The 26,335-nt window shown below is 45.1% G+C and overlaps 1 protein-coding gene across 6 annotated transcripts in view; it reads right to left on the bottom strand.

Annotated features, from left to right (window-relative positions):
* Nucleotides 1–24,489: 24,489 nt before the first annotated feature.
* Nucleotides 24,490–26,335, bottom strand: part of ubap2l (ubiquitin associated protein 2-like) — a 135,142-nt gene continuing 133,296 nt past the window's right edge. For 5 of the 6 annotated variants that reach the window (XM_072283230.1, XM_072283213.1, XM_072283220.1 and 2 more), the window contains one exon: nucleotides 24,490–25,320. In XM_072283230.1, the coding sequence (XP_072139331.1) occupies nucleotides 25,222–25,320 (99 nt within the window). In that variant the 3' untranslated portion in view covers nucleotides 24,490–25,221. The other variant, XM_072283204.1, reaches the window with a different exon arrangement.

Genomic DNA, 26,335 nt, shown 5'->3' on the forward strand with positions numbered 1-26,335 from the left:
ACAGCCCCGAGAGGCAGAGATAAGTTGGCCAGTAACAGCCTCTTCCCCAGGGCAGGGCAGTCCAAAACTAGGGGGCATGGATTTAGACTGAGAGTGGAAAGCTTAAAGAGGGACTTGAGGGACAACATTCTCATGCAGAGGGTGCTGAGCGTATGGAACGAGGTGCAGTTTTATGCATTCTGGCCCAGATCCTGCCAACCCCTGCCTCTCCATATACCTATCCAATGCTTTGTAAATGATATTAATGTAGCTGCCTCAACCACTTCCTCTGGCAGCTCATTCCATACACTCACCACCCTCTGGGTGAACAAGTGCCCCTCAGATCCCTTTTAAATCTTTCCTCTCTTACCCTAAATCTATGTCCAGGGGGGTTTGGACTACCCCCTACCCTGGGGAAGAGACCGTTAATGTCCGATGCCTCTCATAATTTTAAACATTTCTCTGAGGTCGGCCCTCGTTCTCCGCCGCTATAGGGAATTAAGACGTGGCCTAGCCAACCTCTCTCTATAACTCAAGTCCTCCAGTTCTGACAACATTCTCCTAAATCTTATCTCGAGAGAGAGTTAACAGCTTCGGATTCTGGGCATTGACCTGTCCTAAGCCCAAAACATAGAATTAATCAAGGTGCACCAGTTCCTCTGTTTTCTTAGAAGCTTAAGGAGATCTGGCATGCCACCAAATCCTCTAACGTACTGCTGAAATATCCCCGACTGGATGCATGAGAGCCTGGTACAGGGATTCCAAAGCACAGGAATACAAGCGGTTACAGAGAGTAGTGGACACAGCCCAGTCCATCACAGGCACATCCCTCCCCTCGAGTGAGGGTCTCTACAGGAGGCGCTTCCTCAAGGATCCCCACCATCCGGGCCACCCCCTCCTTCTCGCTGCTCCCAGCGAGCAGGAGGTACAGAAGCCCAAAGTCCCACACCACCAGGTTCTGGGACAGATACTTTCCTACAACTATCAAGTTCCTGAACCGACTGGCATAACTGTAACTCTACCTCAGCAACAGAACACCATGGATCACCTCGTGCGCCGACAAGGAATTGTTTAGACTGGGTTTTGCCTGCAGACATGGGGTGAAAGTCTGTTGGGAGTTGATGGAAGTCCAGGGTTAGAGTAGGATGAGTGGTTCAAAGTTCATAAGTTCAAAATTCAAATTTGAGATTGTACACCTCTGAGATTCATCTTCTTGCAGGCAGCCACAAACCAAAGACACACAATAGAACCCATTAAAATCTCCACACAACAAAGACGGTCAAACAACCAAAGTGCAAAAGAGGACAAGTCGTCTAAACAATAAAAAGTAAACAATTAACACATTAAACGTGAGCTGCAGAGTCGATGAAGGTGAGTCCACAGGCTGAGGAGTCAGTTCAGTGCTGAGGTGAGAGAAGGTGGTCCAGGAGCCCGATGGTTTCTGAACCTGGCAGGGTGTGACCCAAGACTCCCCCATCTTCTGCCTGAAGGTAGCAGCAAGAAGAGAGAGAGTCAGGTCAAACACAGTCTGATGTTGAACATCTGTTTGCTTTCCCTTCTCGGGCCTCGATGCTTCAGTCAGTGCAGAGTAACGGGGCTCAAAACCAGACTGTTTTCCACTCCCAGGCCTCGACATTTTAATCTGGCCTGAAGCCTGCTCCAATGATGTCTGCTGTGGCAACAGCCCTGCCTGCATTCTCAACAGTCAAACGAACGGAATCCTTCAGGAGATCGTAAAATCACTAGCTTGTTTAGACAGTTCAACACTACATTTCTCCAAGGGAAATCACAGGCTGCAGATTGCAGTGATCGACGTTCAGAAGTAGACACTATCTAGTAGTTGTAAATCATCACTGTATGTCACCTGGAAGAGGGTCGAGGGTCGGCATGGGCCCAGTGAACCAAAGCACCTCTTTCCTCCTGTAATGCCCTGGTTCATGTTTTTACTGTCATGCTCTATGTGTTTCATTTTGGCAGTTCTGTAACAGCTGCTTGTTTTCAGCTTGCTTGGGTTATTGTTGAAGATAAGGGATGAGGAGAAATGTGTGCCATCCAATTAGGATGATTGAATTAAGGGCCGGTTCTCTGGTGAGGGACACTAAGGTTGGGCTTGGGGCTTTTGTTTGAGAGGAAATGAAAAGGAAAGACGCAGGAGAGAAGAGGTCATAGGATCCAACACGGAGCGGGACTGTGAATCGACGAATCCCGGGGTGAGATCGATTGAAGATTGGTGACTTTGAACTTTGAAGTTTGAGGAGATTCAGTACATCACCAAAAACTCTAGGGAATTTCTACATCCCTGAGTGCACTGTAGATGTACCATGGAGGGATGACCGTCAGGCACGGAGGGTCCAGTGCACAGGATCGGGAAAAGCTGCAGAAAGTTGTAAACTCCACCATCTCCATCAGGGGCATTCGCCTTCCCAGCATCAAGGACACCTTCAAAAGCTGGTGTCCATTATTAAGGATCCCCATCACCCAGGACATGCCCTCTTCTCATTGCTACCATAAAGGAGGAGGGACAGGAGCCTGAAGACACACACTCAATGCTTTAGGAACAGTTCCTTCCCTTCCACCATCAGATTTCTGAATTTCCCATTGTAAGTTATAGTAATTTTTTGTAGCACTGTAGTGTTAATTGCAAAATAACAAATTCAATGGCATGCAGCATGTCAGTGCTAATAAACCTGATTCTGACTGAAGACACAGCCTGAAACAGCAAACATTTCCTCCTGGTTTAATTCCCTTCCCTCTCGAGGACAATGGCCCCAGATCCCCGCTCTGCGCAGACACTGGCTATAATACTCCTTCACTGGTGGTGCCTCCATGTCTTGTCCCAAGACGTTTGTCTTTTTCAGGCTGATAGTCAGTCCAAATTCCTTGCAGGCCTGGGAGCAGCGATACAACAAACTCCGGAGGTGCTGCAGAGAGTGGGTCGCGACTGCTGTATCAGCATAAGACGTAGCAGCAGAATCGGGCCATTCAGCCCATCGAGTCTGCTCTCCCACTCGATCATGGCTGGTTAATTATCCCTCTCAACTCCATGCTCCTGCCTTCTCCCTGAAACTCTTGATGCCCTGGTTAATCAATAACCTATTAACCTCTGTCTTAACTATATCCAATGACTTGGCCTGCACATCAGTCTGTGGCTATGAATTCCACAGATTCTGGCTAAAGAAATTCCTCCTCATCTCTGTTCTGAATGAACATCCCTCCATTCGGAGGCTGTGCCAACTCTATTCTGATACTAGTTTTACCCACGAGGAAACATCCTCCCTGTATCTACTCTGTCTAGGTCTTTCAATATTTGATAGGTTTGAATGAGACCTCCGCTCATTCTTGAAAACTCCAGGGAGTACAGACCCAGAGCCGTCAAACACTCCCCATATGTTAACCCTTTCATTCCCAGGATCATTCTCATGAACCTCCTCTGGACCGTCTCCAACACCAGCGCATCTTTTCTTAGATAAGGGGCCCAAAGCTGTTCACAATACTCCAAATGTGGTCTGATCAATGCCTTATAAAGCCTCAGCATTGCTTCCTTGCCTTTATATTCTAGTCCTCTCGAAATTAATGCCCAAATTACATTTGCCTTTCTTACCACTGACTCAACCTGCAAGTTAACCGTAGCCTCGCACACTTTAGTTTTGGCTCTCAGGTGGGTTAGGTTAAAAAGCCCGCCATCTGATCTAGTGTGGAGTTAGATCCCCCCTGTTGCAGTGCTCAGTACGTGCCTCAGGAGGAGGGCAAAGATGATCCTGTAGAGTAATGGGGCAAGAACATAGCACCACTTACTTCAAAGGGCTCTGAAGAGCTGCCGATGTACTGCACAGTCCCCTTCGTGTCGTTGTGGAAGAATTTAACCCTGCTCACCAGCCTTGGCATTACAGCCTGCCATGTATGGACATGGTGGAGGATTACAAATACCTGGGGATATGAATTGACAATAAACTGGACTGGTCAAAGAACACTGAGGCTGTCTACAAGAAGGGTCAGAGCCGTCTCTATTTCCTGAGGAGACGAAGGTCCTCTAACATCTGTCAGATGATGCTGAGGATGTTCTACGAATCTGTGGTGGCCAGTGCGATCATGTTTGCTGTTGTGTGCTGGGGCAGCAGGCTGAGGGTAGCAGACACCAACAGAATCAACAAACTCATTTGTAAGGCCGGTGATGTTGTGGGGATGGAACTGGACTCTCTGACGGTGGTGTCTGAAAAGAGGATGCTGTCCAAGTTGCATACCATCTTGGTCAATGTCTCCCATCCACTATATAACATACTGGTTGGGCACAGGAGTATATTCAGCCAGAGACTCATTCCACCGAGATGCAACACCGAGCGTCATAGGAAGTCATTCCTGCCTGTGGCCATCAAACTTTACAACTCCTCCCTTGGAGGGTCAGACACCCTGAGCCAATAGGCTGGTCCTGGACTTATTTCATAATTTACTGGCATAATTTACATATTACTATTTAATTATTTATGGTTTTATTACTATTTAATTATTTATGGTGCAACTGTAATGAAAACCAATTTCCCCCAGGATCAATAAAGTATGACTATGACTATGACTTAGAGTGGATCTGAAAGAGCCAGTCTCCGCTCACCAAGTCAAACTGCAACAGAAAGGAGCTTCTTCTGTTCTCTGCACTTCTCCTGGAGTTGTCCGAGAGAGAAAATCATGTCCACAGTTGTCCTTCCTACATGGAAGCAATTCTATGTCTCTGGGAAATGACATCCCTTAATTACATTAATAAATGCAAACACTAATTTCCCCCCCACCACCCCCACGGGCTCTGCTTTCTTCCTATGTTCCAAAGGCACACGTGTAGCCAGGTTTCTGTACATTTTCTTCATGTAGTACCCAGGGATCAAAGCTCTAATTCCATCTCCCCATTTGATTAACAGAAACCTGCCAATTGCAGGTGCAAAAGTTAATTTGCGGAAGACACAGATCCTGGTTTTTAAGTTCTGCCTCCTAGTCACACATTCACAGAATGGCTCAGAAAGTTCACGCTTCCCCCTTTTGCTGTCCAGAATATCTAAAGATTAGCTTTATTTGTCACATGTAAATCAAAACATACAGTGAACGGCATCATTTTTGCCAATGACCAACACCGTCTGAGGACGTGCTGGGGGCAGCCTGCAAGTGACATTGTGCTGCTACAGGGTGCCCACAACTCTCTAACCCTAACCTGTACACCTTTTTGGAATGTAGGAGGAAACCAAAGCACCCAGAGGAAACCTGGTCACAGGGAGTGTTGTAATGTAAACATAGTCACTGGAGAGACACTGAAGCTAGTGGATATAGAAGTGTTTTATTCAACAAAGTGAGACACTCTTTGTTTGACCTGGGCCTGTTTGACCCAATATTATATGAAATCTTATATGCTAAAGGTCAAAGGCTAATTCTATAGTTACAAAGTACAGTATCTACAATGCTTCCTTTGAATTGCATATAGTTTTCACACACATCCTTCTTTTCACCCATACTCCACACACCCAAAATAAATGCTAATCAGCATCGTCTCATTTTCAATTAATTGGTGTCCACGGATCCAGGGCTGTATTTTAAATTTAATCTACAATCCATGTTCAGATTTAGAGATTGGTTGCTGAAGTTAATATTTGCTATGAACCCTAACTCCAGAACACAATGCCTATAAAAAATATTCACCCCCCCCCTCCCCCTAGAAGTTTTGTTTTACTATTCTTTTGGACTACTTTTTAATGTGTGAAATTATTATGGGGAACAAGGAAATGGCAGACGAGGTGAACAGGTACTTTGAATCTGTCTTCACTAGGGAAGACACAAAATATCTCCCAGATGTAATAGTGGCCAGAGGACCTAGGGTAACAGAGGAACTGAAGGAAATTCGCATCAGGCACAAAATGGTGTTGGGTAAACTGATGGGACTGAAGGCTGATAAACCCCTAGGGCCTGATGGTCTCCATCCCAGGGTACTTAAGGAGGTGGCTCTAGAAATTGTGGACGCATTGGTAATCATTTTCCAATGTTCTATAGATTCAGGATCAGTTCCTGCAGATTGGAGGGTAGCTAATGTTATCCCACTTTTTAAGAAAGGAGAGAGAAAGAAAACAGGCAATTATAAACCAGTTAGTCTGACATCAGTGGTGGGGAAGATGCTGGAATCAATTATAAAATTTGTAATAGTGGTATATTTGGATAGCAGTAGCAGGATAGATCCGAGTCAGCATGGATTTCTGAAGGGGAAATCATGCTTGACTAATCTACTGGAATTTAGTCATAGTCATACTTTATTGATCCCGGGGGAAATTGGTTTTCATTACAGTTGCACCATAAATAATAGTAATAAAATCATAAATAGTTAAATAGTAATATGTAAATTATGCCAGGAAATAAGTCCAGGACCAGCCTATTGGCTCAGGGTGTCTGACCCTCCAAGGGAGGAGTTGTAAAGTTTGATGGCCACAGGCAGGAATGACTTCCTATGATGCTCTGTGTTGCATCTTGGTGGAATGAGTCTCTGGCTGAATGTACTCCTGTGCCCACCCAGTACATTATGTAGTGGATGGGAGGCATTGACCAAGATGGCATGCAACTTGGACAGCAGCACAGCACAACTGAATTTTTTGAGAACGTAACTATGAAAATGGACATAGGAAAGCCAGTGGATGTAGCGTACCTGGACTTTCAGAAAGCCTTTGATAAGGTTAGTGTGAAAAATTAGAGCAAATGGTATTGGGGGTAGGGTACTGACATGGATAGAAAATTGGTTGGCAGACAGGAAACAAAGAGTAGGGATTAATGGGTCCTTTTCAGGATGGCAGGCAGTGACTAGTGGGGTACCGCAAGGCTCGGTGCTGGGAGCTCAGCTATTTGCAATATACATTAATGATTTAGATGAAGGGATAAAAAGTAACATTAGCAAATTTGCAGATGACACAAAGCTGGGTGGCAGTGTGAAATGTGAGGAGGATGTTATGAGAATGCAGGGTGACTTGGACAGGCTGGGTGAGTGGGCAGATGCAGTTTAATGTGGATAAATGTGAGGTGGCAAGAACAGGAAGGCAGATTACTATCTGAATGGCGTCAAGTTAGGAAAAGGGAAAGTACAATGAGATCTAGGTGTCCTTGTTCATCAGTCACTGAAAGTAAGCATACAGGTACAGCAGGCAGTGAAGAAAGCTAATGGCATGTTGGCCTTCATAACAAGGGGAATTGAGTACAAGAGCAAAGAGGTCCTTCTGCAGTTGCACAGGGCCCTGGTGAGACCACACCTGGAATATTGTGTGCAGTTTTGGTCTCCAAATTTGAGGAAGGACATTCTAGCTATTGAGGGAGTGCAGCGTAGGTTCACGAGATTAATTCTCAGGATGGCGGGACTGTCATATGTTGAAAGATTGGAGCAACTGGGCTTGTATACACTGGAATTTAGAAGGATGAGAGGGGATCTGATTGAAACATATAATATTATTAAGGACACACTAGAGGCAGGAAACATGTTCCCGATGTTAGGGGTGTCCAGAACAAGAGGCCACAGTTTAAGGGGTAGTCAATTAGAACGGAGTTGAGGAAAAACTTTTTCACACAGAGGGTTGTGGTTCTGTGGAATGCTCTGCCTCAGAAGGCAGTGGAGGTCAATTCTCTGGATTCTTTCAAGAAAGAGTTAGATAGAGCTCTTAAAGATAGCGGAGTCAAGGGGTATGGGGAGAAGGCAGGAAAAGGGTACTGATTGTGGATGATCAGCCATGATCGCAGAGAATGGTGGTGCTGGCTCGAAGGGCTGAATGGCCTACTCCTGCACCTATTGTCTACTTATTTAATTTAACTATTTAACATATATACTTACTGTAATTCAGTTTTTTCCATGTATTTTCATGCATTGTACTGCTGCTGCAAAGTTAACAAATTTCATGACTTATGCCAGTGATATTAAACCTGATTCAGATGTGGATGAAGGAAATCTGGAGGGTTACGTGGGAGTTATGGATTTTGAAATAGGTTTAAGGAGGGAACACCATCAGGTTAGCTGCCACTGGAAGGAGTAGGTACACGCCCCCCAGTGACTGTGCATAATTCCCCCTGATGCTCCAATTTCTTCCAACAATACGAACCCATACAGGTGAGTAGTTTGGTCACTTGTAACTGGTCAGAGTGGGCTCATTGGGCTGGAAGGACCTGTATCTCTAAATAAAATATAGACAAAGGAAACACTCCAATGGTCAGTCACATGTTACACGAAGAAAGGGGCAGAGAAGATACAAAGGGGAGGAGTGAAGTAATGATGGTGCTAAATGGCAGTCCTTTGCTTGCATCTTCAGAAACAGCTCTATTTCCATCTTTAATATCTTTATTTTTTCCCTTTCAGGGTTCTTTTGAAGACCCTGACCTGGAGTTACACGCTGAATACAGTTCTTTGCGGGAATGGGACCCACTCTCGGGGTTTCATAACTGGCCATCATTCGGCACGCCAAGGGCTCGGTCCAAGAGTTTGGCTCGACTTTGGAGGCCTAGGATCTCAGGGCTCTGGAGATGGGCGGATTGAAGGTCGGTGTCATGACAGGAGATCCGTGCGTCGTCGGGGGAGTCAGAATATCTATGGCTGTGTGCCCAGAGACCCAAGATCTATGGGCACAGAGCTTGAAAAAAGCAACGTAACGGACTTTTAATATTTTAAACCAGCGAGTTGTTTGTTATGTCTCTCCTCTCTCTGTGAAACATTGACATCTCTTTCTCCCTTATTAGGGAGAAAGAGAGCATGTGGTATGTCGAATACTGGCTGAAAAGCGAAATCTTTGGGGTAACTGCAAGTCTGTGTCTTTTCTATTGCTTTGCTCACGCTTGAGTGCTTGGTAGTGGGCAGTGCTTGCTTTTTTTTTGCCAGTGGGGGAAGGGGGATTTTGCTTGCTGCCACTTATGCACAGGACGGAGGGGAGCTTGGGGAGTCTTTGGGGTTCTAACAGTTAACTGTCATTCATTCTTTGGGTCACTCCTCTGTTTTTGTGGATGGTTGCGAAGAAAAAGTATTTCAGGATGTATATTGTATACATTTCTCTGACATTAAATGTACCTTTGAAACCTTCAAACATTTGAAAGATGGTTCTTGGATCTCAATCACACCGTTAAGGCCATCATCTTTGTTAGCAGTGTGGAGGAACAGAGAGATCTTCAGACCCATGTCTATACACCCCTCAAAGTTGCAGGGTAAGTTGACAGGTGACTAAGAGGCACATGGTATGTTGTTCTTCATTAGAGGATTGAGTTCAAGAGCCACGAGGCAATGTTGCAGCTCTATAAAACCCTGGTAAGATCACACTTGGAGTATTGCATTCAGTTCTGGTCACCTTTTCATAGGAAGGATGTGGAAGCTTTTGAGAGAGTGCAGAGGAGAGATACCAGGATGCTGCCTGGATTAGAGAGCATGTTTTATAAGTGTAGGTTGAGTGAACTAGGGCTTTTTCTCTTTGGAAATGGCTAATATTAGTGGGCATAATTTTAAGGTGATTAGAGGAAAGTATGCGGGGGGGGGGATGATGTCAGAGGTGGGTTTTGTTTTACGCAGAGTGGTTGGCCTGGAGTGGTGGTGGAGGCAGATTCATTAGGAACATTTAAGTGATTTTTAGATGGGGACATGGAAATTTGGTATGTGCCCAAAGACACTGGCAAATTCCTACAGATGTACTGTTGCGAGCATTCTAACTGACTGCAAGAGTGTCTGGTATGGGGAGGGGTGTGTACTGCACAGGATTAACATCAGCTCCAACATAGGCACTAGCCTCTGTAGCATCCAGGACATCTTCAAGCAGCAGTGCCTCAGAAAGGTGGCTGCCATCACTAAGTACCCCCATCATCCAGGAGCAGTAATTCAGTTTCTTATCCTGTATTATCATGTAACGCATTGTACTGCTGCCGTAAAGTTAACAAATTTCATGACATATGCCAGTGATATTAAACCTGATTCAGATGTGGATGAAGAAGATCTGGAGGGTTACGTGGGCGGGAAGAGTTAGATTGATCCTGAAGTGGGTTAAAAGTGGGCACACCATCAGATGAAGGATCAGCTTTATTTATATTATATCAAAACACGAGATGAGTCATTTACGTCAATTGAAATCAGCGAGGATGTGCTGGCAGCCCATAAGTGTTACCACGCTTCCGCCCCCAACCCAATCCTAACATGTGTCCTGGGTAAGAGGGAGGAAACTGGAGTATCCGGAGGAAACCCACGCGGTAACAGGGAGAACGTACCAACTTCTTACGGCCAGCGGCAGGAATTGAACCCAAATCTTACAACTAGAGTTGTTAAGCTATATGTTACTGTGCATTGTACTTTTCTACTTTCTATAATGCCCAAACTGATCAGCAAACCAGGATCCATCACTTACTAATGGCTGCAACTACTGAGAAAGATGCTCCTGGGGCTTAACTACCACACTGTGAACTTACCCTCCAATTCCCAGCCCAGTCAATGGCCTGTCTTCAATTACCATGGCTATCCTCAGCGCACAGTCTCTTTTTATGGTCTAGACGGGGTGGGGAGGGGCGTTTGTCTTGCTCATCTTCATTAGGCAGGGTATTAAGTACAGGAACCTGTTGCATCAGAATCAGATTTTTCATCACTGACTTGCATCGAGAAATGTGTTGTTTTGTGTGCAGCAAATCGTTTCTTACTGTTGTCAGAGCTGGAGGAGGTCGTCGTGGTAAGCTCCCAATGGCACGTGTCTCAGATAGCCTCTGACAGCCAAGTCCAGCTCTGGGCCTACACGTGTGGCTTAGTTATCAAGCCTGGCAGAACCATTTCGCCCAACAGGAGAAAGGGCAAAGGCAGGTTACTGGTGGCTTAAACCCTGTTGTTCTGGGCGGTTGGGGTTTGTCAGCTCATCTAGGAGAGGGAAAAATCGTCAAATCTCCACTGGCTTGCGGCTGTACCCACTCATTAGGGAAGGCTTCGGGAGTAAACCCCGAGGAAAAATCCGGAGCTGGAGCCCTATGTTGAGTTCAATGCTGACAGCTAACTCCAGTGATGGCGCTGGTGGCAAACTATATCGGTCTCTGCAGTTCCATTAGGTTCATCAGCTGTGTGGAGAAGGGGAGCCTGCTGCCTGGGCGACAGCTTGCTCTCCATATCGTACTGCCCTGGCTTGTGTGTCAACTACGTAGACAACTAGGATGCAGTATCCATGGTTGACCCTGACCAACGGAGAGCTCAAAAACAGTGCAATACATAAAGTGTTATGTATTACAATAAATACATACACACACGTACACAAGTAGTGCAAAAAGACTGCAAAAGTAGTGAGGGAGTGTTCAAGGACCTTTCAGAAATCTGATGGCAGAGGAAAGGAAGCTGCTCCTAAAACATTGAGCGTGTTATCGCTGGCGAGGCCACACTGGTAACGCAGTGTGCATAAAAATAAGAGGATGCCACCAGAACTGGAGGGCTGAAGAGAGCTGGACTATGCACACCCATACTCACAACATTCTACAGATGCTGTTTAAATCTGAGGTCCTTCTGAAGTCAGAAATGAGCCAGAACACTTGTAGCTTCTCGGTTGTTTTATTAAGAGTTGATAGAACAAAGAGAACAGGAACAGGAGTGACAGGGGTCTTACTATTTGAAGAGATAAACTGAAGATGGCACCTAGTATAAAAACAGCTACTTCTATAGTCAAAGAAAAATTCTATTCAAATCCATAGATAAGAGACAACTAATAAGAAACAACTTAGTCGATACTGCAGTAAATACAATGATATCGTATTTGTTAAGTAGGGTACCATGCACAATCCTGATTTGATGGAGACAGACATGAGGAGCACAGAGGAACATCTGGAGAAACTTCTGAAATGCCCGGTTTGCTGCCGCTGCTACTGTGCGATCGAGAATCTCTGGAGGGGAAGGTCCCAAATCCTCAGTTTTGCCTATTGCCGGGGTCGAAGTGCTCGGCAGAGATGGTGCTCGGTGCTGGAGGGCTGGCCGGAGGCTCGAAGCTTTCGGACAGACTCAAGAGTCGGCTGTGGTCAGGTGCTTCCAGGCTGCTGCATCGGCAAGTTTGCAGCGCTGGAGGTTCATGGCAGGGAGAGTTTCTCCCTTCAACCATCTGTGAGAGATGATGGGACTCTCGAGAGACTTTGAGGCTTTTTTTTACCATGCCCATGGTCTGTTCTTTATCAAATTACAGTATTGCTTTGCACTGTTGTAACTATATGTTATAATTATGTAGTTTTTGTCAGTTTTTCAGTCTTGATTTGTCTTGTGTTTCTGTGATATCGTTCTGGAGGAACATTGTATCATTTCTTAATGCATGCATTACTAAATGACAACAAAAGAGGACTGCGTGTCCTCATAATCGAATCTAATCTAAAATTAACCAATGAGAAACAATTATTCACTTAATGAAATAGAGAGAAGCTTTCAGAATGATACTTTTAAAGCCACACGAGGCATATCAAACTGCTATACTACTTAATATACAAACTGCAAAGGAAACGATAATTAAAATTAAACAATTGGATCTAACAATGCCCGGTGGAAGCATCCTAACCTGCTGCATCACTGCTTGGCACGGAAACTGCATTGCGGCGGGCAGGAAGGCTATACAACAGGTAGTCAGAACCACCCAATGCATCCCCACACCAGTCTACCATCAAGGGCTTATTATACAGACAGGTGCTAGAAAAGGGCCAGTGTCACATGAGAGATCCCGCCCAACCTGATCATGAAACGACTGTCCCGCTCCCATCAAGGAGGCAGCTACGTAGCATCCACACCAGGACCACCAGACTCGGCAAGTTATTTCCCCAAGCAGTATGGCTGATCAACACCTCCACCCACTAACCCACCCCTCCACTCCCCCAACCACTACTACTTTATCATTTCCTGTCAGTCCCCTTATGTGTCGACACTCCTGTGTCTAGTGTCACCTTGTGGACATACAATTAATGTATACAAGTTATCTTATGTATTTATATTTATTGTGTTTTATCATTATTCTGTTACCTTTCGTGCTTTTTGTGCTGCATCACATCACAGTTACAATTATTTTGTTCACCTTTACACCTATGTACTGGAAATGACATGAAACAATCTTGAATCTTGATAGTCTGGGAGTTCTTTCCCTGGAGCTTAGGGGGCCAAGGGGTGACCTTACAGTTGTTTATGAAATTATGAGGGTTATGGACAAGGTGTATGGTCAGTGTTTCCCACCCCAGGGCAGGAGAGCCTAAAACTGGAGGCTATAGAGTTATGATGTGAGAGAAAAGGTTTAAAGAGAGATCTGAGGGAAAGAGGTGAGTCAGAACAAGCTGCTCGAGGAAGCCGTAGATTGGGTGCAACTGGACAGGTAAAGTGAAGAGACAAAAGGTTTAGAAGGCCAAACACAGGCAGACAGGACTAACTCAGACAGACACCTTGGTCAGTATGGACAAATTATGCTGATGGTTCTGTTTCTGTGCTGCATAATTTTGATTTTTTTTTTATTTAGAGATACAGCACAGAACAGACCCTTCCAGCACACTGAGCCACACCACTCAGCAACCCACCAATTTGACCCCAGCCTAATCACAGGACAATTTACAATGACCAGCCAACCTACTAACCGGTAGGTCTTTGGAATGTGGGAGGGAGCCAGAGCACCCGGAGAAAATCCACGTGTTGGCGGGGAGAATGTACTAACTCCCCACAAGAGGATGATGGAATTGAACTCCAGAGTGGCCCAAGCTGTAATAGTGTCCCACTAACTGCTATGCTACAGTGGAACCTCAAAGGGCTACAGCAAAAGCCTGAATGATTATCTACCAATTATTGATGGGGAGGTATGATGTATCCTTAATAGGGGAGTGATATCCAGTTTTCCAAAGTTGATGACACCATCAATCCTTGGGTTATGGCCATTCAGGTAATGGAAATAAGCCCTTACATAATCCACAAATTACCACCTGAAACTTTGAGGTGCAGAGTAAAATTCGCTCCTTGATTTTAGGAACAGTTTATACATTGCATGTTTCTTGATGGTGCAGATGACGAGGCTTCACATTCAGGAAAAGCACATTACCGTAAGAATTAGCCCACTTTGCCCTCTGAGCTAGTTCTTACCTTCCATCTTGGCTGATTCTCAGCCACTTGTTCCTATTTTCTCCCTGTAACCTTTGGCACCCTGACTAATCAAGAACCTATCAACGTCTACTTTAAATATACCCGATGACATGGCTTCCACATTCAACCATGGCAATGAATTCCACAGATTCACCACCCTCTGGCTAATGAAACTCCTCCCCATCTGTGTTCTAAATGGAAGTCCCTCTATTCTGAGGTTGTGTTCTCTGGTCCTAGACTCCTCACTATAGAAAACATCCTCTCCACAACCACTAAGCCTTGCAACATTCGGTAGGTCTCAGTGAGATCCTACCCCCCACCCCCTTCCCATCATTCTTCTAAACTCCAGCAGGTGCAGTACCAGAGCCAAACACTACTCATACATAAACATTTTCATTCCTGAGATCATTCTTGTGAGCCTCCTCTGGACCGTCTCCAATGCCAGCACACCTTTTCTCAGAGAAGGGGCTCAACACATTGTTTTCTAGGAACAGATCCTCTCCTGTAACATGGGGTGAACGGCACTTGGACGAATCTTCTCTGACGATTGTCACCTTGTTCTGGTGGAGAGGCTTGTGAGTACCTGAGAGCGATGCTGCCTGGAGCTGAGCTCCTGGTGGGGTCACCAATGGAGAACCTACAAAGAGCGAGCTAACCAAGATCTCAACAGTGGAGCTGGTGGAGATGATACATCACAATGGTAGTGAAGACAGAGGAAAGCTGCAGCAGTGAAGTTGTCCCACATTCCATGAAACTGGAGACTGACTCCAATCTGTCAAGGACCACGTGGTGGCTCCCTATGCACCAGCCTCCCCACGTTAAACAAAGTCATGCATGGTGTACCCCACTATGGGAATAACCCTCAAATAGAACATCATACTCGATTTGAGTAATCACACCATTGTGGTGGAAGATTATAGCAGGGACAGTACTTGCTCTTTTAAATCCTGGGATAGAATCTACTTGCTCTTGTGGATTTACTTTGGTGCTAACATCACTGTTATTCTTAGAGTGTAGTTCAACATTCCTTCCCTTTCTACGGGTTAGAAATAGGCACTGGCCCCTCAAGACTGCTTTGCAATTTGACATACACTCAGTGGCCACTACATTAGGTACACCTCTTCATTAATGCAAATATCTAATCAGCCAGTCACATGGCAGCAGCTCAATGCATAAAAGCATGCAGATATGGTCAAGAGGCTCATTTGTTGTTCAGACCAAATTCTTGCAAGCACAAGTCTCTGGACTTTACAGAGAATGCTGCAAAACACACACACACACACACACACAAAGAAACAGAAAATATCCAGTGAGCATCAGTTCTGTGGGCAACAACACCATGTTAATGAGAGAAGTCAGAGGAGGTCAACCTCTCACTCAATGTCAGCAAAACAGGAGGTCCATGAGCCAGTCCTCAACAGGGGATCAGAGGTGGTCAGGGTCTGCAACTTTAAATCCCTCGGTGATATCATTTCAGCCAATGTGCTCTGGGTTCAGCATGTAATTGCCATTATAAAAAAGGCACAGCAGCACCTTTACTTTCTTAGTTTACGAAGTTCCAGCAAGTTACAAACTTCTATGGATGCATGATGGAGTATACTGACTGGTTACATTAGCAAAACACCAATGCCCTTGTAGAAAATCCTATGAAGAGTAGTGGATACAGCCCAGTCCATCAAAGATAATGTCTTCCCACCATTGAGCACACCCTCAAGGAGTGCTGTTGCAGGAACAGCATCCATCATCAGGGACTCCCACCACCCAGGCTATGCTCTCTTCCAGCTGTTGTCATTGGGGAGGAGGCACAGGAGCCTCAGGACACACACCACCAGGTTCGGGAAGTTATTACTCCTCAACCATCAGGCTCTTGACCCAGAGGGGTTACCCTCACTAACCCCACCACTGAACTATTCTCACAATCTACGGACTCACTTTCAAGGACTACAATGCATGCTCTCAATATTCATTGCTCATTTATTTATTGTCATTTTTTTGCACTTGCAGTTTGTTTTCCTTAGCATTTTGGTTGTTTGCCCGTCTTCGTTGTGTGTAGTTTTCCTTGATTCTACTGTGTTTCTTTGTGGATGCCGGGTAGTTTATGGCGACATACATACACACATCGATATAAATTGGGAATGGCCAAACTGACAGGAAAGTGACTGCAACTCAAATAGCCACGTGTTACAACAGCAGTGCACAGAAGGTCACCTCTGAACCTCAGTGGATGGTCTACAGCAGCAGGTGACCACGAACATGCACTCCAGTTATATTGGAAGGGCGACGTGGTAGTGTAGTGGTTAGCACAATGCTTTACAGTACCAGCTGCTGCCCATGAGGAGTTTGTACATTCTCCCCGTGACTGCGTGGGTTTCCTCCCACAGTCCAAAGACGTACCGGTTAGTAGGTTAATTGGTCATTGTAAATTGTCCCGTGATTGGGCTGGGGTTAAAATCCGGGTGTTGCTGGGCGGTGCAGTCTGAAGGGCTTGTTCCAGGCTGTATCTCAATTAATAAATAATTAAATATTGTGGGATTAGCATCTGAATTGTGAATCATTGACTGAAAGACTTACGTTTGAATCCCACCTTGACAGCTGAGGGTATTTGAAGTCAAATAAATAACTCAGGTGAGATTTTGATTCCCCTTTCCAAAATTTAAAGAAATTTAATATCTAAGTATGTATGTCACCACCATATACTACTCTAACATTTATTTTTTTGGGGGGCATTCCAGTAGATACAAATAAACACATTAGAGTTGATGAAAAACTGCAAACAACCAGTATGCGTAAGACAAACCATGTACTTCAAAATGATAAATTCTCTAAATATTAAGTAATATTGAGAATACGAGTTACAGAATAATTGAAAGTGAGCCCAGAGGTTGTAGAATCAGTTCAGTGTTGAGGTGAGTGAAGTTATCCTCCCCTGGTTCAGTCGTATGATGGTTGAGGGGTAATAACTATTCCTGAACCTGGTGGTGTGGGTCCTGAGGCTCCTGTACCACCGTCCTGGTGGCAGCAGCAGTGAGAAGAAAGCATGGCCTGGATGATGGATGTTGCTTTCTTGCGGCACCGCTCCTTGTAAACAGGCTCAGTGGTTGGGGGGGCGGGGGGAGGGCTTCACCAGTGATGGACTAGGCTGTACACACCGAATTTGTGTAAGTTTTGAAGGTGCTTTTATTCCACACAGCCTTCTTGCAGCTCTCACCATTCTGCCATCCTTATGCTGCTTTGTCACCATGTGATGTTGCTTCTGTACTGACTTTAGCACTTGCATCTTAATTTTAAATTGCTCTTTACCTGCTATAATCGGCCCCCATTAACAGTCCACACTTAGTGGGCACTTTATTAGGCTCAGGAGTGGAGCCCAGTGTGGCCGTCTGCTGCTCTACCCTATCCACCCTGAGGTTCAATGTGTTGTGTGTTCAGAGATATACTCGTCTGCACACCATTGTAAAGCGTGGTTATTTGAGTTACTGTTGCCTTCCTGTCAGCTTGAGCTATTCTGCTCTGACCTCTCTTATTAACAAGGCAAATTCACCCACAGAACTGCCAATTACCAGATTTTTTTTTTTGTTTCTCACCCCATTCTCTGTAAAAGCTTGACTGTTGTGCACAAAAATCCCACATGATCAGCCGTTTTCAAGATCATCAATCATTCCATGGTTAAAGTCACTGAGATGGCATTTCCCCTATTTTAATGTTTGGTCTGAACAGCAACTGAACCTCTTGACCATGTCTGCCTGCTTCTATGCATTGAGTTGCTGCCACATGACTAGCCGATTAGATATTTGCATTAACAAGCAGATGTGCAGGTGTACTCCAGTGGCCACTATGTCGTACAGAAGGCAGTCATAGATAAAATCAACAATTATTGTTGATTCGATTTTCACTCTTCCAAGCATTAGACTAAGGATTACTAACTAATCACTCACCTTGTAGAGAACAAGGAATGTGTTCTGGAAGTTTATTACATTTCTGATAGGAGCTTGGTGCGTGGCCAAGTGGTTAAGGCGTTGGTCTAGTGATCGGAAGGTCGCTAGTTCGAGCCTCAGCTGTGGCAGCGTGTTGTGTCCTTGAGTAAGGCACTTAATCACACATTGCTCTGCAATGACACCAGTGCCAAGCTGTATGGGTCCTAGTGCCCTTCCCTTGGACAACATTGGTGGTGTGGAGAGGGGAGACTTGCAGCATGGGCAACTGCCGGTCTTCCGTACAACCTTGCCCAGGCCTGCGCCCTGGAAACCTTCCAAGGTGCAAATCCATGGTCTCACGAGACTAACGGATGCCTATTACCTGGTCATTATATACTGCAAAAAATTAAACAGTTCACATTAATGCTGTCCTACCTTTTCTGCATACTCATCCACTCTCTGCATTTATATGTCCTACCATATTGAGGCTTGACAGCTGACAGGTCCTCCAACTCATTACATGGAACGTGATACTGCCCTTTCCCACAACATTCTTGTCCTTAATCTTGACATTACAAAACTAATTTACATGCAATTTAGCTAATAGCTCAGGATTGTAGCCCATTTAGGTCTTGGTCTCTTCTTTCAGAGGAGACATCAGTCCCAAGATCTGGATCCCAAGAGCAGAAAGGGCTAGATTACACAATGCCTCTAGGTCTAACCCTACTCATGCACAGATCCAGATCCAGATTAGTGTGCCCATCAATGGAAATGTTTAATGTTGGATGCTTCTGGACTAACAAGCTGATGGAAGAACTCAGTGGGTCAAGTGGTATCTGAAGGAGGAAAGGAATTACTGACCTTTCAGGTCAAAAAACTGCATCAGGACTCAGGAGTCGATATGGATGCAATGATTGGATCTTATCCCCCATCCAGAAACATAGAAAGCTTACAGCACAATACAGGCCCTTCGGCCCACAAAGCTGTGCTGAAAATGTCCTTACCTGAGAAATTACCTAAGGTTACCCATAGCCCTCTATTTTTTGAGCTCCATATACCTGTCCAAGTCTCTTAAAAGACCATATTGTATCCGCCTCCACCACCGTCACCGGCAGCCCATTCCACACACTTAATACTCTCTGCGTAGAAAACTTACTCAACATTTCCTCTGAACTTACTTCCAAGCACCTTAAAACTGTGCCGTCTCGTGCTAGCCATTTCCACCCTGTGAAAAAACCTGACTATCTACATGATCACACATCAAAGTTGCTGACGAAGGGTCTAGGCCCGAAATGTCGACTGTACCTCTTCCTAGAGATGCTGCCTGGCCTGTTGCGTTCACCAGCAACTTTGATGTGTGTTGCTTGAATTTCCAGCATCTGCAGAATTCCTCGTATCCACATGATCAATGCCTCTCATCATCTTATTCACCTCTATCAGGTGACCTCTCATCCTCTGTCACTCCAAGGGAAAAAGGCTGAGTTCACTCAACCTATTCTCATAAGGCATGGTCCCCAATCTAGGCAACATCCTTGTAAATCTCCTCTGCATCCTTTCTAGTTTCCACATCCTTCCTGTAGTGAGGTGACCAGAACTGAGCACAGTACTCCAAGTGGGGTCTGACCAGCGTCCTATATAGCTGCAACAATACCTCTCAGCTCCTAAACTCAATCCCATGATTGATGGAAGGCCAATGCACTGCTGTATGCTTTAACCACAGAGTCAACCTGCACAGCAGCCTTGAGTGTCCTATGGACTCAGATCCCAAGATCCCTCTGATCTTCCACACTGCCAAGAGTCTTACTATTAATACTATATTCTGTCATCATATTTGACCTACCAAAATGAACCATCTCATACTTATCTGGGCTCAACTCCATTTGCCACTTATCAGCCCATTTTTGCATCCTATCAATGTCCCGCTGTAATCTCTGACAGCCCTCCACACTATCCACAACACCTCCAACCTTTGTGTCATCAGCAAATATACAAACCCATCCCTCCACTTCTTCATCCAGGTCACTTATAAAAATCACGAAGAGTAGGGGTCCCAGAACAGATCCCCAAGGCACACCACTGGTGACCGACCTCCATGCAGAATATGACCCGTCTATAACCACTCTTTGCCTTCTGTGGGCAAGCCAGTTCTGGATCCACAAAGCAATGTCCCCTTACTTTCTCAATAAGCCTTGCATGGAGTATCTTGTCAAATGCCTTGCTGAAATCCATATACACTACATCTACTGCTCTACCTTCATCAATGTGTTTAGTCACATCCTCAAAAAAATATAATCAGGCTCGTAAGGCATGACCTGCCTTTCACAAAGCCATGCTGACTATTCCTAGTATTATGCTTCTCCAAATGTTCATAAATCCTGCCTCTCAGGATCTTCTCCATCAATTTGCCAACCACTGACTCACTGGTCTAATTTCCCCCGGGATCAATAAAGTATGACTATGACTATAATTTCCTGGGCTATCTATACTCCCTTTCTTGAATAATGGAACAACATCTGCAACCCTCCAATCCTCCAGAACCTCTCCCGTCCCCATTGATGATGCAAAGATCATCGCCAGAGGCTCAGCAATCTCCTCCCCTGCCTCCCACAGTAGCCTGGGGTACATCTCGTCCAGTCCCAGTGACTTATCCAACTTGATGCTTTCCAAAAGCTCCTACACATCCTCTTTCTTAATATCTACATGATCAAGCTTTTCAGTCCGCTGTAAGTCATCCCTACAATTGCCAAGATCCTTTTTTGTAGTGAATACTGAAGCAAAGTACCTCTGCTATCTCCTCCGGTTCTATACACATTTTTTTCCACTGTCACACGATTGGTCCTATTCTCTCATGTCTTATCCTCTTGCTCTTAACATACTTGTACAATCCCTTGGGGTTTTCCTTAATCCTGTCCACCAAGGCTTTCTCATGGCTCCTTCTGGCTCTCCTAATTTCTTTCTTGAGCTCCTTCCTGCTAGCGTTATAACCTTCTAGCTCTCTATCCTTACCTAGCTCTTTGAACCTTTTGTAAGCTCTTCTTTTCTTCTTGCCTTTGTACACCACGGTTCCTGTACCCTACCACCCTTTCCGTCTCACTGGAATGTACCTATGCAGAACTCCATGCAAATATCCCCTGAATATTTGCTACATTTCTTCTGTATATCTCCCTGAGAACGTTTCCAATTTATGCTTCCCAGTTCCTGCCTGATAGCCTTATATTTCCCCTTACTCCATTTAAACACTTTCCTAACTTGTCTGTTCCTATCCCTCTCCAATGCTATACAGGAGATCACTATCTCCAAAATGCTCTCCCACTGATGTTGGAACAGAATCACACCATTTGGTGCATCAGATCTGCTTCACCATTCAATCATATTGACTTTTTTCTTCTGTTAACCCTTAACCCCCTTACCAATCAAAAACCTACAGAGATCCCTTGCATAAACTCCCTTTCAACTACCGAATCTCCATCAATCTCATCACCTTCACCTTCCCTGGAGCCATAAGCACACAACGTGCTTTGTCCTTATTTCCAGGTTCAGTTCTGACGGATCTTTATTTTATGTAGAGATATAGTGTGGACCAGGTTCCAGCCCAGCAAAACGCACTGCTCAGCAACCCACCAATTTAACCCCAGTCTAGTCACAGTTAAATTTACAATGACCAATTTGCCTACAGTACAGTACAGTCTTGGGACTGTGGGAGGAAACTGGAGAACCTGGAGGAAACTCACATGTTCAAACTCCATACACCGAAATGCCCTGGGCTGTAATAGCATCACACTAACCACTATGCTACCGTGGTGCCCGTATCACACCATTTCATTTTAAGGGTTTCTCTTACAAAACTGTTTTGATGCGGCTTGACGAAGGGGCCAATACCCAGTTACCACACCCAGTTCCCCATCCGCAGGAGGACCCCAAAGCTTGTTAAATTATGAGCCAGACAGATCTACTGCAGAAAAGTCAATTTCTGATGATTTTGCAGTCTGCAGACTCCCACATAATGCAATCCACATGCAACCTACCTTAGTTTTCCCCTCCTTATCTGAGTCTCAGACTCCTGATCCTACTGCCCTCCAGGGCAGTCACCCACTCAAAGATTGAAATTGATTTCTATGACACTGAAACAGACCCTTCACACCAACTTGTCCATGCTGACAAGTCACTATTCATTTAGATATGCAGCATCAAACTGTCCCTTCAGCACAATGAGCCACACTGACCAGCAACCCAAAACAATTTTTTTTCCCGGGACAATTTAAGATGACCGATTAAATTCCAGCTGGTAATTCATTGGACTGGAGGAGGAAACTCAAGTACTCATGGGGAGAACGTTTTGACACACTGTGCTGGAATTGAACTGACACCCTGAGTTGTAACAGGGTTGCACTGGCCGCAGTGCCCCCAGTTACCCACCTGAGCAGGATCCATCCGCCTACATTTGGACCATACCCTTTTCTAGCCATGTACCTGTCCAAATGTCTTCAGGTCATTGTAAACGTACCCACCTGTATAGCTTTGTCCAGCAGCTTGTTCCATCCTCTTGTGTGGAAAAAGTTGCCCTCAGGCCTCTTTGAATCTTTATCTTCTTATATTAAGTCATCTGCTACAATATTTTGTTAACACATCAAGTAACTTAAAAAAAAATCATGTACTTTCAGCCTTGAGTGTTAACTGTAATTATTTGAAGTACTAAGCAGTGTCCAATTACCAAAGCACAACAGTAAATGCCCTTCATTTCTGATCTGTGAGTCAGTTGATGGTGGTTTTCTTCTATTTATCTTTGAACTGCAAGTTTGTTACAGGCAATCAAGCTGGGTAACTGTAGACTCAGTGGCTACTTTATTAGGTAAAGGAGTGGTACCCGGTCTGGTCTTCTGCTGCTGTAGCCCATCCACTTCAAGGTTCGATATGTTGTGCATTCAGAAATGCTCGCCTGCACACCACTGTTGTAACACGTGGTTATTTGAGTTACTGTTGCCTTCCCGTCAGCTTGAACCAGTCTGGCCATTCTCCTCTGACTTTTCTCATTAACAGCATATTTTTGCCCACTGAATGTATTTTTGTTTATCACACCATCCTCTGTAAACTCAAGAGACTGTTGTGTATGAAAATCTCAGGAGATCAGCAGTTTCTGAGATACTCAAGCCACCCTGTCACCAACAACCGTTCCATGGTCAAAATCACTGAGATCACATTTCTCATTCTGTTATTTGGTCTGAACAACTGAACCTTGTGACCATGTCTGCATGCTTTTATGCACTGAGCTGCTGCCACACGATTGGCTGATTAGATATTTGCATTAACGAGGCGTACAGGTGTACCTCAAAGTGGCCACAGTGAACATCCATCAGTGACTCTCCACCTCTTTTTGCTGCAAGTTGCAGAAATTACACTTCTAATGGAAGTTGCTGGATGCTCTGCTTTCATTTTAAAGATTGCCAGTTTACTTGGGTTAAGGTTAGAAACAGGAGCCACGGTAGTGCAGCGGTTATTGTGAAGCTATTACAACTCGGAGAGTTGGAGTCCGAACGCCTTCCATGTGAAGTGTGGGGGTTTCCTTTGGGTGCTCCAGTTTCCTCCCACGGTCCAACAGTATACTGGTCAGTAGGCTAATTGGTCATTGTAAATTATCCCGTGATTAGGCTAGGGTTGCAGAGCGGCGCAGTTTGTAGGGCCGGAAGGCCTGCTCTGTGCTGGATTTCTAAATAAATAAATAAAAACCTTTCCAGAAGACGCAGAGTTGCTGGCGGGTAGTACTGTTGACACATTAGACACTTACCTCGAGAGTTTGCCTCTGACCGAAATCCTCAACTTTATACGTGTAGTCCACTTCATGAACGCTCCGTGATCCTAGCAAACGTGGGACAGTGTTTCTGAGGTATCAGATAAAAGTTGAAGCCCGAAATGCAGCAGATTTTAGGGCAGATGAGCAAAATCCTTGGTCAGAGGGAGGTTTGGGGAAGGTGGGAATTACAGAGCTCAGGACATAGCCACCAATAGCAGAGCAACAGGAACTGGGAGGGTCGAGGGGCTGGGATCAGAGGCATGCAACAACCCCGCAGAACTGAAGGCATGCACAGCAGTCCTCAAGGTAGGATCAGAGGAAAATGGAGACAGATGATATGAATGACGATTGAATTAAATTTGAAGGATCTCTGATGAGAAGTTAAAACATAAGATTGGCAGGAGAAGAAAGGGTAAATTAAATTTGAAGGTTAATAGCACAAGCAGAGGCTGAAGCGGAGACAAAATTAACATATGGTATCCACATGGGGATAGAACCCAGCTCAAAACATTTTTAGCATGAACTGATAAGGGACTTGTTAAAGAATAAGAAAGCTTTTAGCAGAGCGGCAAGACCTCATGGGTCACAGCAATGTATGTTAGCCAGATAACGGTGCCTGGTGGCCTGAAGTCAAAGATTACACTAGAGCTGGACTGCGGAGAAGGCTTAAAGATTAAAGGTTGGGGGGGGGGCGGGCAAAATTGACTTACAAAGAAAAACCCGGTAAAAAGTTGTCCAATGCAATTCCATTTTTTTCCTTTTTATGTCATGAAATTAATTACAAAAAAAGCCGTAAAGAGCAGGTGAGAAACTGGATTCATCTACAGTTCTTTGTGTTTGTTTATATATACACAAGAGATACATCATTCACTGAATTGAAACACAATACAAAATAACACCTCAGAGAAGCCATATAATAGACCACATTGTCCATATCACTTGAAGTCCTAAAGAAAGGGGACTGGGGTGAGGGGCAGCAGGGATAGGGAGGAGCTGGGGGGGGCAGGGAGGTGGGAAGGGTTGGGGAGAAAGGCGAAGGTGTGGGTGGTGTCTGGGAATTAAATCAAAAAAAAAAAATTTGCACTAGGGTAATGAAGCTCCTTCATCAGAATGAGGGACGCAGATAAAACAAACAAGCATCTCTTAATCTTAACGCAGAAAGGAGGAGGAATTACAAATTCTATATTACATACAACAGTAAAGGTGGGCATCACACACACAACGCAGAGCTTTTTTTTAAATCCCCGGTTTCAAACTTTGCTATTTAAACTTGCTGTTTTGGTTTTTAAAGTGTGGCCGGATACAGTGGTGGGGGAAGCTGTCACCGCTTCTATTCCAGGGAATTCCGTTTTTTTAAAATCCATTTTCTTTCGTTTTGGGGTTTTATTTTTCTTTCTCTCTCCAAAGCTGGATATGTGTAGCGGACGGCCCCGCAGGAAGGGGTGGGGGTCCTCTTGCTCTGCTCAGTTAGGACCCCAGTAGCCCGAGCTGTTGTAGGCCGATTTGTTTGCCTGGGATTTCTGCTGGATGCTGCTTGCCTGAGTACGCTGCCCTGTACCGCTCTTGTAGAGGCGCACACACACATAAAAAAGAAAGCACAGAAACATACAGTTTATCCCCCTGCGAAACACTACCTCGCAAACATTTTTAAACCATAGATGCTGGGATGTGGAGCAAACAAACAAACTGTTGGAGAGTCAGGCAGCATCTGTGGAGGGAAATTTGATTTCAATATTTATTCATAATAAAGAAATATATACTAAATGCTCAGTAAATCAATGGAAACTGCCCCCCCCATGGACTCTATCTACGTTCCTCACTGCTTCGGTAAAGCAGCCAGCATAACCAAAGACCCCACCTACCCTGGAACATTCTCTCTTACAGCACAGGAACAGGCCCTTCGGCCCACAATGTTGTACTAGACCAATTAAATGGCCAACTGAACTAATCCCTTCTGCCTGCACAATGCTCATTTCTTCCAATTTCCTGTGCCCATCTTAAAAGTCCCTAATGTTTCTGCAGGGTGGTGGGGTGGAGATATGTCTCTACCAAAGGAGGTATAAGTGCCTGCTTAGCCCCCTGACCAGGTCACGCTGATGCCATGGGAGCAGGGGGCAGACGGCCGTATGAGTAGCTGGGGCTTATCACAAGTTCTGGTTACACGACCACTGATGCCAGGCAGGCAATCTCTGAAGAGTATCGATAATGGTTGGGGTCACCCATCTTGTGAAGGCACTGCCCAGAAGGCGGCAATGGCAAACCAATTCTTTCGAAAAATTTTGCCAAGAACATTCATGGTGGCCCTCGTCATGATGACAATGATGAACGTTTCTGCCTCTACCACCACCCCAGGAACCTACCACTCTCTGTGTAGAAAACATGCCTTGCACATCTCCTCTGGACTTACCCCCTCTCACTTTGCATGCCCTGTGGTATTAGACATTCCATCAGGCAAAAGGTACAGGGCTCTAGGAGAGGTTCTATCCTGTACAGGACTGAACACTGAACGGACCCCCAGTACGATAAATACAGAATCTTCAGCCCACTTCGTCCATGCCAACACGAGGTCAAATTAAA

The sequence above is a fragment of the Mobula birostris genome, chromosome 2 (assembly GCF_030028105.1).
Source record: "Mobula birostris isolate sMobBir1 chromosome 2, sMobBir1.hap1, whole genome shotgun sequence".
In the NCBI taxonomy this organism is placed as follows: domain Eukaryota; kingdom Metazoa; phylum Chordata; class Chondrichthyes; order Myliobatiformes; family Myliobatidae; genus Mobula; species Mobula birostris.